Source organism: Microcaecilia unicolor, chromosome 12 (assembly GCF_901765095.1).
Source record: "Microcaecilia unicolor chromosome 12, aMicUni1.1, whole genome shotgun sequence".
NCBI lineage: Eukaryota > Metazoa > Chordata > Amphibia > Gymnophiona > Siphonopidae > Microcaecilia > Microcaecilia unicolor.
Window position 1 is genome coordinate 4,021,066 of NC_044042.1, and position 18,208 is coordinate 4,039,273.

The 18,208-nt window shown below is 45.2% G+C and overlaps 1 protein-coding gene across 1 annotated transcript in view; it reads left to right on the plus strand.

Annotated features, from left to right (window-relative positions):
- The window catches only part of CNTN2 (contactin 2), a 42,064-nt gene extending 25,326 nt beyond the window's left edge, over nucleotides 1-16,738 (plus strand). The window contains exons 12-22 of the mRNA XM_030221013.1: nucleotides 3,256-3,431; nucleotides 3,752-3,872; nucleotides 8,233-8,391; nucleotides 8,486-8,635; nucleotides 9,660-9,730; nucleotides 12,205-12,439; nucleotides 14,006-14,121; nucleotides 14,697-14,883; nucleotides 15,131-15,243; nucleotides 15,609-15,777; nucleotides 16,644-16,738. Coding sequence (XP_030076873.1) covers nucleotides 3,256-3,431; nucleotides 3,752-3,872; nucleotides 8,233-8,391; nucleotides 8,486-8,635; nucleotides 9,660-9,730; nucleotides 12,205-12,439; nucleotides 14,006-14,121; nucleotides 14,697-14,883; nucleotides 15,131-15,243; nucleotides 15,609-15,777; nucleotides 16,644-16,738 — 1,592 coding nt within the window. The remainder of the gene's footprint in view (nucleotides 1-3,255; nucleotides 3,432-3,751; nucleotides 3,873-8,232; nucleotides 8,392-8,485; nucleotides 8,636-9,659; nucleotides 9,731-12,204; nucleotides 12,440-14,005; nucleotides 14,122-14,696; nucleotides 14,884-15,130; nucleotides 15,244-15,608; nucleotides 15,778-16,643) is intronic.
- The last annotated feature ends 1,470 nt before the right edge of the window (nucleotides 16,739-18,208 follow it).

An 18,208-nucleotide genomic window follows, 5' to 3' on the forward strand; every position in this document is an offset into this window, starting at 1 on the left:
AGGCTGCCAAAGCATAGAACATAGAGAGGCTCATTTTCAAATTGCCATCTTCCTATATGATACTCTGCAAGTTGTTGAAAACTTCCCTGTTTCAAAAATTCTTATCCCGCTACCGTAATTATCTTGGTTGTAAACTGCTTTGGACCATTCATGGGATTTAGCAGACTATAAGCACCCCAATTAGATTAGATGAGATCTGGTCATTGGACAATAAAAGACCTAATAAGCTAGGAAATGAAACCATTTTAGAGCTGTACCAGATAATCCAATATCTGCTAGTCTGCCCAATAGGAGAGTTCAATCAATCAGGTCAAATTTGGCAGAAAGGTCTAATGAAGTAAATATTTTATTCTCCTGGTGCAGATTAGATTGAATAAAAGTGGTCATACCAATGAGGTTTGTCTCAGTACTGTAATGCATCCAAAAACCTGTCTAATGAAGATGTGGTACACAAGTTTTATTAATTAAATGGATAATATGTTCTCGGCTACTTTATTTATTTATTTGCAGTATTTGTATCCCCCATTTTCCCACACGCTAGCAGGCTCAATGTGGCTTACAAGACACCATATTGGGTCGATGTTAAATACAATCAGAAATAGGATAAGGGAAGGTAGAGGTAGATGGGAACAATAAATGACAAAGGAAATAAGAAATAACATTGTCTTTTAAATCAGTGCAAGGTTGAGGCAGCTAGGCAGATTCAGAAGGGTAGGCCTTACTAAATAAATAGGTCTTTAAAGTTCGCCAGAATTCTAGATGGTCATGTATCGCTTTCACTCTTTTTGGTAATGAATTCCACATTTGAGTACTTAAGTAGGTGAAGTTGGACGCGTAGGACGATTTATATTTAAGACCAATGCAATTAGGATAATGAAGATTCATATAGGTACAAGATGATCTGATACTATTCCTGGCTGGAAGATCAATCAGGGCAACCATATAACCAGGGGCTGCACCCTAGATTATCTTGTGGACCAGAGTACAAAGTTTGAAGGCAATGCGGGCCATGACAGGGAGCCAGTGCAGTTTCAGTCGAAGAGGTGTTTTGTTGAATATCAATCTGGCCGCTGTGTTCTGGGCATTCTGGAGTTTTTTCAGAAGCTGGACCTTACAACCCGCATATAATCCAAAACAAAAGGTAGATTTGATTTCTGCAATGTATTTTGATTTAGATTCTAGTGCAGATTGAAGTGATTTTCCAGAGACTAGGCAGCAGAGACTGGAGGGGATGGATCTTTTTATTGAAGTAGAGGGAATGGGATTGTGTGGTGCAATGGTGGGGCCTCAGTGAGGGAGAAAGTAGATAGCAAAATAAAAGTTGTTAGGGAACTGCCTGGAAGAGCTCTGATCAATAATAACAAAAGGCTTCCTTGACTTGAGGAAAAGAATACAGCTGAGCAGATATTATCCAAGGAGGCATGCAGATTTTCTATCTTCCCTGAAAAACTGATGACTAGTTCCTAAGCAGTTAAGACTACGGGTGGCGGATTCAGGAGTACAGGGCTTGTGAAGGATCTAATGATCCCCAAAAGTCTAGCAGAGTGAGGGGCTTTTTTAATGATGTTTGAATAGACTTTCTTAGTCTTTAGCAACATTTCTATAGGCATGAAACAATTTGGGTAATTTTCTCTACCTCTGTTCATGATGGCATAGTTGGCTTCTCATAAGATGAAGATTATAATTATACCATGGGTCCTTCTTTTTCAGCATGAAGGTGTGTTTTTATAGGAACAACTTTATTCAAGCCAGACCATATATATATCATTCCAGAAAACCATCTGTTCATCAACGTTTTGGGCAGAAGCTCTTGCAGGTGCCCCAAAGGACATCTGTAAAGCAGCAACCTAGCCATTGTTACATTTGTTTGAGAAACATTACAGAATTGATGTCCAAGCCAGGAGGATAACTCCTATGAGAAGGTGGTTTTGCAGAGGGCCATGTTTTCCTCACATCCAGAGCTTGGATACATTCCTCATTCTGGACTGGTCTAGCAAAATGATAATGAAGGTGAAATGTGTTCTTACCTGATAATTTCCTTTGCTTGAATTCTCCTTGACTAGTCCAGGCTTCACCCAGGAAGATGACAACGTGTGGTAGTCTCATTTCAGTGTTACCCGCTTTGACTGGGCAAGGTAGGATAATTTATTATTGTAGATGGTTCCCCTTGGGGTTTTTTGGTTCAGTTGTTCTAAATTCTGTTGCACATCAGTTTTGTCATTTATATACTGGTGAGTTCCAGGCTGCCACCACTCCTTATACCAGTGATGCAACTGGAAAGCTCGGGGTCTCTGCCTCCATCTGCCCATAGGGTGGTGTAACCCACTGGTCTAGCAAGACTGAGGTACGGAAATCACCAGGTATGAAAACTTTTCACCTTGTGTAGAAAAAAAAAAGTAAGTAAAAAAATTAAAGAAATAAATAAGAACATGAAAACTAGAAAAAGACCAACAAAATGTGGAAAAGCTTTGTTTCACTTCTGTTCGGCAGAGCTGAAAAAACCAAATTGAAGAGACTGAGGAGAGTGCTGCAAGCGGGGAGGGCCACATTCTATGATCACAACTTTCTATTAAACAGTTCCATCCTGGCACCCTCAGATGACGTCACCCACTTGTGTCCCTGATTCTTCCTCAAAGTACTCTGCAGCCTATCACTGGATCTAATTGAGATGTTTCCCTTAGAAGTACTCAGTCAAACTGATCATAACATAGATGGGTGCAAAAATACACAAAGATTAAAATAAAGCATGAGAATATTTGACATTTAGGAGCAGCATGATAAAAAGGATCAGGGAAGAAATAAAGATTTGATATATTTATTTATTTGTTTGTTTGTTGCATTTGTGTCCCGCATTTTCCCACCTCTTTGCAGGCTCAATGTGGCTTACAATACATCATGAATGATGGAGATATATAAGAAAATATACATTTAGTATTACAGAAGGATCTTGGGTAACATGATAATGATAGAACATGATAGTAGTTTAACAAGCAAGTAGTGTAAGACAGTTCTGGATATATGTATAGGAATTCGCATTTGTTGATCTTTGTGATAAGCCTTGTTAAAGAGTTGGGTCTTCGGTAGTTAGCAGAAGTTAGTTAGTTCATATACTGTCTTTCTGTGGTACAAGCCAAGCAATTTACATATGCTATGCAAATACTTTCTGTGTCCCTGCTGGGCTGACAATCTGCTCTCTATTCAGTTTGAGACTCAGGACCCTCTCTTTAAGAAAGCCTCTCCCACATCTCGTTCTAGATGCAACCAAGATCACACTAGCACCAGCCAGTGCGGACATCAACCTCAATGTCAACCTCACCCTGCAGTGCCAGGCAACTCATGACCTCAGCATGGACCTGACTTTCACCTGGGCACTGAACGGCCTGCTAATCGACTTTGCTAAAGAAGAAGGGCATTACCGGCGGGCGTCAGCTGTGAGTATCAGGGCCAATGCTCACCAACTCTACCTTCATACTTAGTAACACCCAAACGTCTCTGAAAATGCTTTAAGAATCCTTGGCTCACTTCTGTCTATACCTCAAAGGGTCAAGGTGGATTACAATAACATAACCAGGCACAAGTAGGATATACAAATATAAAATAAAACCTAAATCTAACTACAATCTATACTTAAACTGAGCTTCAATTCAGGTCAATGAGGGACTAAGAGACATGGATTGTATTTATTCGTTTAAATAACCCTTAGCATTTCCAATCTGTAGTAAGATGCCGTATCTTCTTTCTCTTGCATGAGGTGGAGGCCGTGGGAGACCTCACTATCATCAGGGCCCAGTTGCGACATGCCGGACGATACACCTGCACAGCTCAGACAGTGGTGGACAGCACCTCCGCTTCGGCCACAGTAGTGGTCAGAGGTAATGTCACTTCTAATGATGGAAGATACCCAAGAAGGTCCACTCATATCTCGAGCTTCTCCTTATTCAACCATCACAATGTTTTTTTCCATAAAGATTTTACCATGACATAGTTACTTTGAAGTCTGAATTCTAACTCAGGAACGACATTTTCCAAAAATAGTTTTTCTCTCATCTTCTTCTTTAAAAAGGTGAGGTGGTCCCTCAGCTCCTATCCGATGGCCTCGGTTAGGGAAGGGAGGAAGACACAGGACACAGAATAGGGTTGTTGGCTCACTAATGTGCCTTAAAAAAATTCATGAGTTCTTTTACCACGTTGCAGGAAAAGTTGGCCTTAGCGTGCCCGTATGCGAGCGTTTTGCAGAAGCTGAGGCTGTTTCTCCCGCAGTCAGAAAATGGCCGATATTCTATTTTCTCAATTAATGGCCATGCATGAATGTTGTCCTTAGTGTACGACCATTAGGAAAACTTATTGCAAGAGCAGTTACCGCCACCCATTTTGTAGGTGGAAAAGTCTCATAGGTTAATCCTGTGCTAATCGGTTAGTGCATCTACATTATCACACGTTGATTAGCACAAAAACACCCATTCTTCACCCGACACAGCCCCTCCCAGAAAAAGAACATTTCTTTTGCACGTACAAATGTCAGACTTACCACAGGACACCTGAGCACGTCCCACGCCAAGCCCTTTTAAGCTGCATTAGGAGCATGTTACTGCCTAACACAGCTTAGGGGAGACATGACAGAGGTATATAAAATAATGAGTGGAGTGGAACAGGTGGATGTGAAGCGTCTGTTCACACTTTCCAAAAATACTAGGACTAGGGGGCATGCGATGAAACTACAGTGTAGTAAATTTAAAACAAATAGGAGAAAATTTTTCTTCACCCAACGCGTAATTAAACTCTGGAATTTGTTGCCGGAGAACGTAGTGAAGGTGGTTAGCTTGGCAGAGTTTAAAAAAGGGTTGGACGATTTCCTAAAGGACAAGTCCATAGACTGCTACTAAATGGACTTGGGAAAAATCCACAATTTTGGGAATAACGTATAAAATGTTTGTATGTTTGGGGTAGCTTGCCAGGTGCCCTTGACCTGGATTGGCCGCTGTCGGGGACAGGATGCTGGGCTCGATGGACCCTTGGTCTTTTCCCAGTATGGCATTACTTATGTACTTAAGTAAAAGGACCCATCAGTGTTTAGAACAGTGACCCAGGGAAGCCCAGTTCAAATACTGCACTGCTGCTCCATGTGATCTCAGACAAGTCATTCAACCCTCTGCTGGCTCAGGTACAAACTTACCCCCTAGTTTACAAATCCACGCTAGCAGCCAATTCACAATGAATGGACTAAGTCAGCATTACTGCGCTGGCAACCGCTAGTGTGGCTTTGTAAACAGGGGGGGGGGGGTTAGATTGTGAGTCCTCTGGGGACAGGAAAATACCTATTCTACCCGAACATAACTCATCTTGAGCTACCAATGCAAATGGGTGTGAGCCTAATAAAACTTAGTGCGTGGTAAATCAATTTAATGCTTCTTAACATACAAACTAAATATATAGAAGTTGATTAGCCCATGTCAAAAACTTGTAACAAGCATTTTAAATATTATAAAGAACCCCCCTCCCCCCCCCCCCCCCAAAAAAAAGGTTTGGAAATGTAGAAAAAGGCACAAATGAACCAAAATGAACTGAAAACGTTTGTCCTGTGCACATCCTTGCACAGGGGAGTAATCCCAAGAGATGTAGGGCGAGTGGTGTGCTGGAGCAGGCTCTCACAGGCTCTCAAGAGCCGGTTGTTAAGTTTATAAGAATTTTGGGAGCCGGTTGTTAAAGTAGGGCCCTCCATGGCTACTTTAACAACTGGCTCCCAAAATGTGGGCTTGGGCCTCCTGCTGAATTCTCTTTTACTGCTGGTGGGGATGCTGAGCCCTGCCAGCCAAGTAAATAGACTACTGCTGCTCCCCTCTCCTTGTTTCCAGCTCTGGGCAGCAGGCTGGGACTTCTCCAGCATGTGAGAGAAGTTCCAGCATGCTGCTCAGAGCAAGACGTTGGGAGTGGTGGCTGCCAGCAAAGGTATGCCTAGCGTGCCTGCACGAAGGGAGGGAGGAGAGAGAGGCAAGTGTTGCTCCCCCCCTCCCCCCCCCGGCCACCCTTGGCCCTTCCAACTGCAGAGCTGGCTACGTCCGGAGAAAGAGCCTGTTGTTAAAAATTTACCAGCACACCCCTGTGTAGGGCCTTGCTTTGACAAAGAACTACAGAAACATCAGCTTAAGCCTGAGGAAATACATCTGATCGGAGCAACCCAAAGCAAGAGCTTTTGGCAGGCAGGGCGGAAGAAATGCAAGCAGCCACTACTGGGGAGTCTTCAACAGTCCCAAAATAAAAAGGCCCAAAACATCCACAAATTATACAGTAAATATGAACAGCTCAATATTAACTTGGCAATTCATGGCCGTGCAAGATGCTCATAGGCAGTGGAAAGGAGTTGTCGTCACAGCCCAACCAACTTTTTACCTCAAACAGCTTCTGCAACTAGGGAGTTTGGAGTCTAGAAGAGGAGACTGGTTTGTTTATCCCACCCCACCCCACCCCAACCCACCCAAAAAGGTGGTCCACTGTTTCTGAATACAACGGAAAAGCCCAAAGAACACGAATAGTTCGTAGAAGATATGTCCATCGTAGAAGATACCTCCATGGGAAAGGTTACCTGTAGTCCCGTTAAAATGTTCCATAATATAGACTATGGACTGCAAAACAGGGCAGTGTAAATATCTTTTTTTTCTCTCTCTCAAATCAATATTTCCCTCTAAGTGGCTGACAGTAGCTGGCACCAGTCACTTTTTTTAATTGAAAATTGTTTAACATGCTACAAATAAACATATTCAGAAATATGCCTACAGAAAACCCTAATTCACCAGTTAACATAAGAGAAACACTGGTCAATTTAAGGCACCGGTTTGATGCAATAAAGGTGGACAAAATGTTAAGGTCATTTATTAATTAGTGTTGGATATTTTTTTCAATTTTTGGACATTTGTGCTTCAGGAAAAATTACTAATGCATAATTTGATTAAAATCCATAAAATCTGATTTTTTTTTAAATCAGCTTTGCTTGGATTAGTTTGGAAATGAAGTTCTTTCATTGCATTCTTTATGCCACAAACCACAAAATGTTCACCCTTAGTAGAAGATGCTCTAAGAGGCTTTTAAATATATGAAATATAACTTTGAAATGTTGTTATTGTAAATTGTTTTGGACAGTTATTTTTTTAAAACTGGATAAGGCTGTATATAAATGTTTTAGATAGATGAATAGCTCATTTGCTCCTCATCAAAAGCAGGTGTTAATTAGAAAACTAAGGGGCCCTTTCACTAAAATGTGTTCAGAAATGGACTTAGTACATTTTAACGTGAGTCTTTCCTGTACGCTAAGCCCATTTTTAATGCTGCCATAAAATAGCGCACAAGACCTGCAAAAAAATTAACACGGGAGATGCACTTACCGCTATTTAACCGGTTAGTGCCAGGGGCATAGCCAGACCATGCAGTGGGAGGGGGCCAGAGCCCGAGGTGGGGGGAGGGCACATTTTGGTCTGCTGCCCCTCCCCATCCACTGCCACAGCAAATACCTTGGCTGGCAGGGTCCCCAATCCCCGCCAGCTGAGTCGTTGTCCAGCGCCGGTCTCCGGCGCCGCCGCGTTGCCTGCCCTGATCTATCTTGCCCTTATGTCCTGCACTCTCCTTTTAGTGAAATTGAGCATGCCGGACGTAGGGGAAGACAGAGCAGGGCAGGCAACGCGGCAGTGGCGGAGACCGGCGCTGGACAACGCTTCAGCTGGTGGAGTTGGGGACCCCTGCCAGCAAAACCAGGGGCCCACAGGAAATTTGGGGAGGCCCAGGGCCCCACATAGCTACACCACTAGTTAGTGCATGCCAATCAAACACACAGACCTGCCCATTCCCCACTCATGATACATTCCCTTCCGAAAAATATTTCCATAGTGCATGGAAAATGCAAACCTACCGTGTTTTAAAGTAAGCATGCATTGGGGCTTAACACCCTTTATTAAAAGGACCCCTATGGTAGCAAAATATTTATTTATATTTACATAGAGAGGACTCCTCTAACCCCCTCAAGGTCAAACGAGAGGATTATATCTGCAATCCAGAAAAGACTGCCAATCTTCTTTCCCTTGGGATCCCAACGGAAGAGGTCATTGTATGCTGTGCACAGAGGCACTCTCCAGTCTCACATATAACTAAAGCCACCTTTCATTATTTGATGTACAGAAGAATCAGCAGGCATGGACCCTGAGAGAGTGCCAGCTTATTCTGATATTGATGCTTATCTTAACACAGGTCCTCCCGGCCCCCCAGGAGGCGTGGTGGTGAGGGACATCAAAGACACAACAGTGCAGCTCAGCTGGAGCCGGGGCTTTGATAACCACAGTCCAATTTCGAAATACGCCTTTCAAGCACGCAACCTTCTTTCCAGTGTATGGAAGCAAGCCCGCACCAGTAAGAGTCACCAGCAAGCACATCTCAGTCTGCCTCCCCTTTACCTTTTCCTGCCTCTTTTATTCTAGCTGCCTTCCCTTATTGTTTTGTGTAGATCCAGCCTCTGTGGAAGGGAATGCAGAGAGTGTGCAGGTAGTGAACCTTATCCCATGGATGGACTACCAGTTTCGGGTCCTCGCCAGCAACATCCTGGGAACTGGAGATCCTAGTGTACCTTCCAGCAAGATACGTACTAAAGAAGCAGGTAGGGACACCCCGATACAACTGAAACAACCCACAGGACACCACCGCAGTGTACTGAGAAACAGAACTTAGGGGCAGAAGATGGCCAGGATTTGGAGGATATAGTCTGGGGCTCTAGAGGAATGTAAATTGTACATACATCATTTCCCAATAAACTGCATCTAAATAATAGTATGCAAATTACCACTACTACTTATCATTTCTATAGCGCTACTAGACATACGCAGCGCTGTACACTTGAACATGAAGAGACAGTCCCTGCTCGACAGAGCTTACGATCTAATTAGGACAGACAAACAGGACAAAAACTGCTGCCACATCTCTCATAAAAGTACTGGAGTGAAAAACCTCCACTCTTTATGAATAAGTTCTCAATAACCAGTGCATCTTTTCTACCAAAAAAGGTGCAGGTACTCAAATGCTAGGCCACCCTTCAGGAATGGGGTGATCACTGAGAGACCCACCCTACAATACCCAGGCCCCCTGCAACCAGTCACAGAATCTATGACAAGGCAGAATTGTTCTGTAGAGCCTGAAATCTTTCATTAACACTTGGGGACCATAGGTCAATTTTAGCAAGCAATGGAAAAGGTGCTGGTACTCAGTACCCCCAAGTACCCCCTCAAAAAAAAGCCCTGCATACAAGTAACCACCCAGCAGCTCTTGAGGTTGGCATCTAGAGTCCAAATTGAGTTCATGGCCTGCCTGATAACTGCTCTGGTACTAAGAGAGTACAAGCACCAGGTAACCTGAGCTGCAGCAGGTGCAGATCCAGAAACAGTCAGTGCACCCAGCAGGTACAGGATCATCAGGAGCAGAGCAGGCAGTGCTGAATTTCACAGATGATTCAGCTTCCAGTGAATTCTGGGGCTTGTGGTTCAGCATCTCCCAAGGAAATCGAGACTAGGATGGTACTGGTTCTGCTGATCCAAAGTTATGTAAGAATTTTCTGCGTTCTTCTGTAATAGTTGGTATCTCTCATGCATGTATTACTAACCAGTGGTATCTGCTTCTCTTGTGCGCAGCCCCCACCGTAGCACCAGCAGGACTCAGTGGAGGAGGAGGAGCCCCTAATGAGCTCATCATCACATGGACAGTGAGTGGCACAGGGCTGAAAGGAACACATGATCATTTCAGTAAAAAGGGCGTAGCCAGACTTCGGCGGGAGGGGGGTCCAGAGCCCGAGGTGAGGGGGCACATTTTAGCCCCCCCTGCCATTGCAGACTTTGCCCCACCCTGCCGATGATCCACCCGATTCCCCCCTCCCACCGCCAACCCGCCGTCGCCTACCTTTGCTGGTGGGGGACCCCAACCCCCGCCAGCCGAGGTCCTCTTCTCGCAAAAGGCTTCCTTGTGTTTCTAACATCCTGCATGTTGTACGTGCAGGACGTCAGAAACAGAAGAAAGCCTTTTGCGAGAAGACGAGGACCTCGGCTGGCGGGGGTTGGGGTCCCCCACCAGCAAAGGCAGGCAACGGTGATGGCGGGTTGGCGGCGGCAGGGGGGGGGGTCGGGCGGGTCGTCGGCAGGGGGGTCCAGGGCCACATCTGTGGGGGCCCAGGCCCCCCTGGCCCCACGTAGCTACGCCACTGTTCAGTACTATAAAACATAAGATGTGAGGGACCCTCAGGTCCCAGGTTGGAATGAACAGCCGAGTCAGTCTGGATTTTCAACTCCAGCTTCAGGAGTTACTTGACAAAAATCTTTGAAATCAAAACTAAAAAATATGGGATGGGCATCTGGGGCCAGTTTGCTGTCCACATACAGTGGGGGAAATAAGTATTTGATCCCTTGCTGATTTTGTAAGTTTGCCCACTGACAAAGACATGAGCAGCCCATAATTGAAGGGTAGGTTATTGGTAACAGTGAGAGATAGCACATCACAAATTAAATCCGGAAAATCACATTGTGGAAAGTATATGAATTTATTTGCATTCTGCAGAGGGAAATAAGTATTTAATCCCTCTGGCAAACAAGACCTAATACTTGGTGGCAAAACCCTTGTTGGCAAGCACAGCGGTCAGACGTCTTCTGTAGTTGATGATGAGGTTTGCACACATGTCAGGAGGAATTTTGGTCCACTCCTCTTTGCAGATCATCTCTAAATCATTAAGAGTTCTGGGCTGTCGCTTGGCAACTCGCAGCTTCAGCTCCCTCCATAAGTTTTCAATGGGATTAAGGTCTGGTGACTGGCTAGGCCACTCCATGACCCTAATGTGCTTCTTCCTGAGCCACTCCTTTGTTGCCTTGGCTGTATGTTTTGGGTCATTGTCGTGCTGGAAGACCCAGCCACGACCCATTTTTAAGGCCCTGGCGGAGGGAAGGAGGTTGTCACTCAGAATTGTACGGTACATGGCCCCATCCATTCTCCCATTGATGCGGTGAAGTAGTCCTGTGCCCTTAGCAGAGAAACACCCCCAAAACATAACATTTCCACCTCCATGCTTGACAGTGGGGACGGTGTTCTTTGGGTCATAGGCAGCATTTCTCTTCCTCCAAACACGGCGAGTTGAGTTCATGCCAAAGAGCTCAATTTTTGTCTCATCTGACCACAGCACCTTCTCCCAATCACTCTCGGCATCATCCAGGTGTTCACTGGCAAACTTCAGACGGGCCGTCACATGTGCCTTCCGGAGCAGAGGGACCTTGCAGGCACTGCAGGATTGCAATCCGTTATGTCGTAATGTGTTACCAATGGTTTTCGTGGTGACAGTGGTCCCAGCTGCCTTGAGATCATTGACAAGTTCCCCCCTTGTAGTTGTAGGCTGATTTCTAACCTTCCTCATGATCAAGGATACCCCACGAGGTGAGATTTTGCGTGGAGCCCCAGATCTTTGTCGATTGACAGTCATTTTGTACTTCTTCCATTTTCTTACTATGGCACCAACAGTTGTCTCCTTCTCGCCCAGCGTCTTACTGATGGTTTTGTAGCCCATTCCAGCCTTGTGCAGGTGTATGATCTTGTCCCTGACATCCTTAGACAGCTCCTTGCTCTTGGCCATTTTGTAGAGGTTAGAGTCTGACTGATTCACTGAGTCTGTGGACAGGTGTCTTTCATACAGGTGACCATTGCCGACAGCTGTCTGTCATGCAGGTAACGAGTTGATTTGGAGCATCTACCTGGTCTGTAGGGGCCAGATCTCTTACTGGTTGGTGGGGGATCAAATACTTATTTCCCTCTGCAGAATGCAAATAAATTCATATACTTTCCACAATGTGATTTTCCGGATTTAATTTGTGATGTGCTATCTCTCACTGTTACCAATAACCTACCCTTCAATTATGGGCTGCTCATGTCTTTGTCAGTGGGCAAACTTACAAAATCAGCAAGGGATCAAATACTTATTTCCCCCACTGTAACTGGACTTGGCCATCTACCTAATGCTAGTAGATATGTGGTGTTGAGGGAACTCTTCCAGGCACGGTGGTTGGGTTAAGAGCTTTGTCACTCCATTTGACTGGACAGATGACCAAGGAACAGTAAATTATTGTAATCTTTTTGTGCACTGCTTACAAACCATTTTGGGGCATCCCCTTAAAATGCTCTGCTTTTCTCCTCATAACACGGCAGCCAATGACACGAGAGTACCAGAATGGAGATGGCTTTGGGTACCTGCTTGCATTCCGATGGCTGGGCATGAAGACATGGCAGATGGAGAGAGTAGCTGGGGCTGAGTCTTCACACTTTGTCTACTTCAATAAGAGCATCGCACCCTACACACCCTTCGAGGTGCAGATCAAAGCATATAACCGGAAGGGTGAAGGGCCCTTCAGCCTGATCACTGTGGTACACTCAGCAGAGGAAGGTAAATGGAAACGGTCCTTTCCCCATCCCCTGGGGCCACCAGTTGGCTCCAAAACATCTGGCACAGGCTAAGCCTGTCCTGTATTTCCCCCAAGGCACCATGGGAACTTGTAGTTTTAATTTCTGAAAGAACAGTGAAAACTACAGGACAGAAGCTGCAATGGAGCAAAATCAGCTCTGGCTCTGCCTGGTCCTGATCAGAGAGCACCATCGAATAGACCTACCACCCTGCCCCCCCCCCCCCCCACCACCAAACAGAGGTAACCTAAGAAGAGGCAGTAAGTATAGCAGGCTATGAGCACCACATCAGTGTGCCATGGGACTTGGGAGTTTGTATTTATAATTAAAAAGGCCAAACTACAAGTTCCAGAATGCACCAAGAGCAAGGCTCACTGAGCAGATGATGCCCCATCTTGGCGTAGTTTACCTGTACATAGTGGTAGAAGAATAAATTAAAGTCTAGGAGCTGATCTTGGAGATCATGAGAGTATTAGTAGGTTGTGGAGTCCATTGTAGCCCAGGAGTTTTTGGTATGTATGAAGAAGGGATTACAACAGCTTTTTCTCGTCCTTTGAAAAATCTCACAGTCTACACAGATTGTAAGAACTCGCTGGGCTTCATTAAACAAGGTCAGCATTTATTTTTAATGCTGACCACCGCAGGCAGAATCAGGCTCTGATATTCAATGTTGGGTCACGTTTGGGCCTCAGTATTGAATATCTGAGGCCATGCCCGATATTCAGCTGGAATCTCCAAAAGGGGAAGCAGGTGCCCTCACTTCCTCTGAGTCCATTATCCATCCCAATTTTGATCCTTCTAACCCTGAAAAATATGCCCAACAATTTCTCTCCCTCTGCCCTAACCTTTGTAGAGCCCCCCCCCCCCCCCCCGGCCTACCCTTAATGGCCCTGATAGTCTAGGCAGAAGCAGCCTCCAGGACTTCTAGCAGCAGTTGGGGGGGGGGGGGGGCTTAAGCATATTTTCACTTGGTAAGGGTTTAGGGAGGGAGGGAGGAAGATCTGAATGGGGGAGAGGGATCATCTAAATTAGGGAGTGAGTGGTCATTTTGCTGGGTAAAGAGCAGAAGAGAGGGGGACCAGAAGACCCTTCAGGCCGCTACTCAGAATATAAGTAGGTATTAGACAATATTAAGACCACTGCCTAGTTAGCTTAGCAGATAAAAGTAGATAGCAAAAGACTGTCCTAAGAAAGTGCCGCTCAACGTCAGTGGATAGATAGGCAGGCACAAGCAATTTAACAGGTAGGAAGGCTCTCCTACCTGGTTAAATTGATTTGAACATTGGGCTCAAGGTTTTTTCCTCAGATGTAAAATAAGAGAACCTTGATAAGATCAGATATAGTGTTGAAGGGGAGTTCACATACCTATTTGACCCCGTGTGTCCCAGGTGCACTTTGAAGTGTTCATGAGAACAGAAGGAAATAACATCCCTTATTTAAAAATCTCAGTAGATGAGGCAGGATGTGAAAGGAAGACGCATTGCTTAGAGGCATTCTACAGTAATTACAAAATATTCAAAGTCCTGCTGGTTTCCTCTTTTCTCCACAGAACCACACTTGGCTCCATCCCATATTACAGCCACAGCCCTGTCGGCCTCAGAGGTGCAGGTGGCCTGGGATGCTGTGCAGCAGCAAGACCTCAGTGGAGTTCTCCTCGGGTATGAGGTAAGACGGTTAAAAGAAGCGGATGCAGTCCACTGTAAACTGCATCGTAGGGCCCCCCCCCCCCTTTAGCCCCAAGGAGCGAGAACTCGGAAAGACAAATGATCAAATTTTAGACACAAAATTATTCAAGGTTGTGAGAAATTGTCGGAGAACCTCTGGAGACTAGAAGACTGGGCCTTCTAATGTGGTGATGCACACTGGAAAGAATAACCCAAGTTTACAGCTAAATGATCCTATAAAGATCTGAATTAAATTAAATAGGTTCCACATTATGAATTAGTTTAGATGTCTTCATTGATAATACATTGAAATCTTCTGCTAACTGTGTGGCGGCAGCCAAACAAGAGAATATTAGGAATTATGAAAACAATGAATATCATAATACCTCTGTCTCGCTCCATGGTGTGACCTCAGCTTGCGTATTGTGCGTGATTCTAATCGCCACTTCTCAAAAAACATATAGCAGAATTAGAGCGACCAAAATGGTTAAGGAGATGGAAGGACTCTCATTCATTTATTTCTGTAATAAATTACATGTCGGTGTAATGAGCTACTTCCCCTCTCTGTGTGAGCAGATCAGATACTGGAGGGCCAGTGATAAAGCAGCAGCAGCAGACAGAGTGAGGACACCAGGGCTGGACGTTTCTGCCCATGTCACGGGTCTGAATCCTGATACAACTTACTATGTGGCAGTCCGAGCATATAACCATGCTGGGACGGGGCCTCCCAGTCCTACCACCAACGTGACCACCGCCAAAGCACGTGAGTAGCTACGCTGTGACTCACAAATACTACAGCAAGAGACGTAAGGTCTAGGTGCTGTACCCAGGCTGTCCATCCCATGGACAGAAGATTACCCTACCTTTCCTCATTTTTTTTTCTTAGACTTGGCCTGCCCTATTTGCAAATTCTAACTTCGATTCTAACCTCTCCTGACGGTACACTGTTCAGTCACGGCACAGATTGTCACTCTCACTGCACTAACCTACCTGACTGCTTTGTGTTGCAGCACCACATCGTCTTCCTGGAAACATCTCCTGGAAGTTATCTGGGACCACTATCGGCATTAAATGGGACCCAGTGGAGGCACTGGTGAATGAGTCATCCGTTACTGGGTACAAGGTAAGATCAGACTGATGGGAGAAAATAGGTGAGCAGTTTGCAGCATATAAACCCACAGTTTTGAGTATTTTTATAGAAAGGTGGTCTATAATAAAGAGGCATGGTAGATAAATAGAACATTTTTGAACGGATCCCTCAATCTTGTCATCCATGAAGGGAAAAGAGAATGGAGGGATTTGGGGCATATTTCAACAGTGCACACAATTACAATTTTGTTCTCTCTCTCCTCTGGGTTTCCTCATGTAACTCTTCATGACAAGCGTGTTGCCAGGTCATGCAGCTTGGGAGGTGCTACATGGTATAAAATGTTGCTGGACTCTGGCGCCATGCGAACATGACTGATGGTCGCCCTCATGTCTTCCCAGATACTGTACCACTTGGATTCACAAGTTACACCTACGCTCTACTTAACCAGCAAGACTCAGATCGAATTCCCAATGCCTGAGGATGCCAGCCATGCGGTGGTGCAGATCAGAGCCACAGGGCTGGGAGGCGATGGGATTCCTGCAGAGATTCATATAGCCAGAGACACAGGTACCCCACCCCTGGCCCGTAGAGCCAAAACAGGACATTCTTAATCTGCTTTCATTAACATTATTCTGCATATGGTTGATTGGTTGGTTGGAGATCACGTTAAAAGTGACTGAGCAGTAATATCAAAGTTCACTCTGAGGAAAGGAGCATTACCAGAGTACCACAGGGATCAGTTCTTAGTCCATTTCTCTTTTCAATGTTTTTTTTATAAGTATTATTGTGGAAGGTATCAAGAAAAGGGTTGCATTTTTGCAGATGATACCAAAATCTTCTACAGTCTAGACACTCATGTTGTCAATGGAGTGGAAGAGTAGCCTAATGGTTAGTGCAGCAGGGCTTTGATCCTGGCGACTTGGGTTCAATTCCCACTACAGCTCCTTGTAACCCTCCATTGCCCCAGGTGGTGGTGGGTCTTCATAAAGCATATGGGGGACAGACTTAAAGATCTCAATACGAGGGGAAGTATAATAAGAGACATTTAAATACCTCATGTCTAGTTGGTTCTCTTTCAATTGAAAAGCAGCTCTGGGATGAAAGTGAAAGGGGAAAAGTCTTGGGAGTAATCTAAGGATGTATTTCTATATGGAAGGGGTGGTGGATGCATGGAACGGTCTCCCAGTGGAGATGAAGACTGTATCTGAATTCAAGATAGGATAAGCACAGAAAGGAAGGGATCGTAAAGACTGGACCGTTGGTGAGGACAGCTAGACTGGGTGGCCTATATGGTCTTTAACGATTGATTTCTATCAGCTAGCTCCAGGTCACAGAAGACAAGATGAGCCGGCCCTGGTTTTACCCTGTTGCATCTGTGCACTGTACTTCCAGCTTATTAACAAACTAACCCTTTCATGTCATTTCTGTTCCAGGCACCAGTATGATGGTAGAAAACTCTTCCCAGAGGTTAGGAGCTGACACTATTGCTGTGGTATTGCTGGCCCTGATATGCTACCTAGAGCTGTAACCCTGGTCAAGGCCATGAAAGGTCCCGAGGAAAACCTTCCTCCTGTGGGAACCATTCATTGGTGCTATTACATTCCTAAACCACATGGGGGCGCCAACAAGGATGGCAACATTCTGATGGACTAGGGCTCATTTTTATTTTGTAGCAAATAGGGAATTCATAGCGGATGGTGTGATCACTACAAAATCCAAAACTCTTAAAAAAAAAAAAAAAAAAAAAAAAGGCTGAAAGAACTTTCTGTGGAAAGTACAGGAGTGGAGTAAGATGTTTACAATCCAGGGCCAGGAGGGAAGGCAGCTGCCTTATTAAGCTATGTATAAAAGTAATTTTAAAGTGGAGATGGAATTTTTTATATATATATATATTTTCTTTTCTTTTGCACTGACTGCTCAGTCCAGTTCAACAGTTAATGCACAGATGGAAGCTGGGCTTGGGCAGGAAATGGTTCAAAATCTGGTAGTAGAAACTTATTTAAGTGCAAAACGTTAAGTGTGGATACAGCAACGATGAGAACTCCAAGGACCAGGCATTATTTTAGGAGGGGAACAGCTCACGGTCACCAAGCGGGGAAGAGATATTGTGGGGGGAGGGGGGAGGATTTTCTCTGATGACCTCAAGGTAGTCAGTCAGCCTGACATAGCAGTTAGGAAGCTACTTGAATGAACTCTCTTTGTGCGTCTAGCGAGACCCCCTCCTGACATATTATGTCCCATTCTAGACTGGAGATAGAAAAGTTAAAGGCAATCAAAGCAGAGCCACCTAAACACCTGCACTATTAGCAAAACAGAGACAGCGGAGCAAAACAGAACACTCTAGAAGAAAGGGCAGGATCCGATACGAAACTGAAATATCAAGCAAGCTTCAATAAAAGCATTTTCTACAGAAGGCTCCTGGACAGGGTCTTCCTGGATGAATCTGAAGGAAGAACAAAATCCAGTGAAGGTCAGAGGGACCAACACAGTGACAGGGTTCAGGCATGCTTAGGCAAGGCCAAAGGGAGCTTACAGATGGATGAGGGAGGGGACGGCCACATGTGGAGTGAGAGTGACAAGAACAGCGGGCAGGTAGAAAAGGGGTCCCTGGGTGGGCCACATAGCCCGACTGAGGGACACAGAAGAGGTGAAAGCAGACAGAAAGCTTCTCATCCTTTAGGCTCAAGGAGCAGAAAGCCAGCAGTAGTGGGTGAACACCGGGGGGGGGGGGGGGGGGGGGGGGGAGGACGAGACAGCTATGCTCCTGGAAAGAATTTGGATGCACCAGATTCCTATTTGTTTATTGGCACATTAACCTCCTGTAAAACAAGGACCCAAGCTGCGACACAGGGCTGCTGCAGGGTCTCTATGTCCATGTAATGACCACCATCTCCATACCACACCCCAGGCCACGGACGAACAGGCCTGTGGCACCACCGTAGCATACTGTCCACATGACTCTCAGGCCCCAGGACATTAATTTTCTCTATGAAACTGA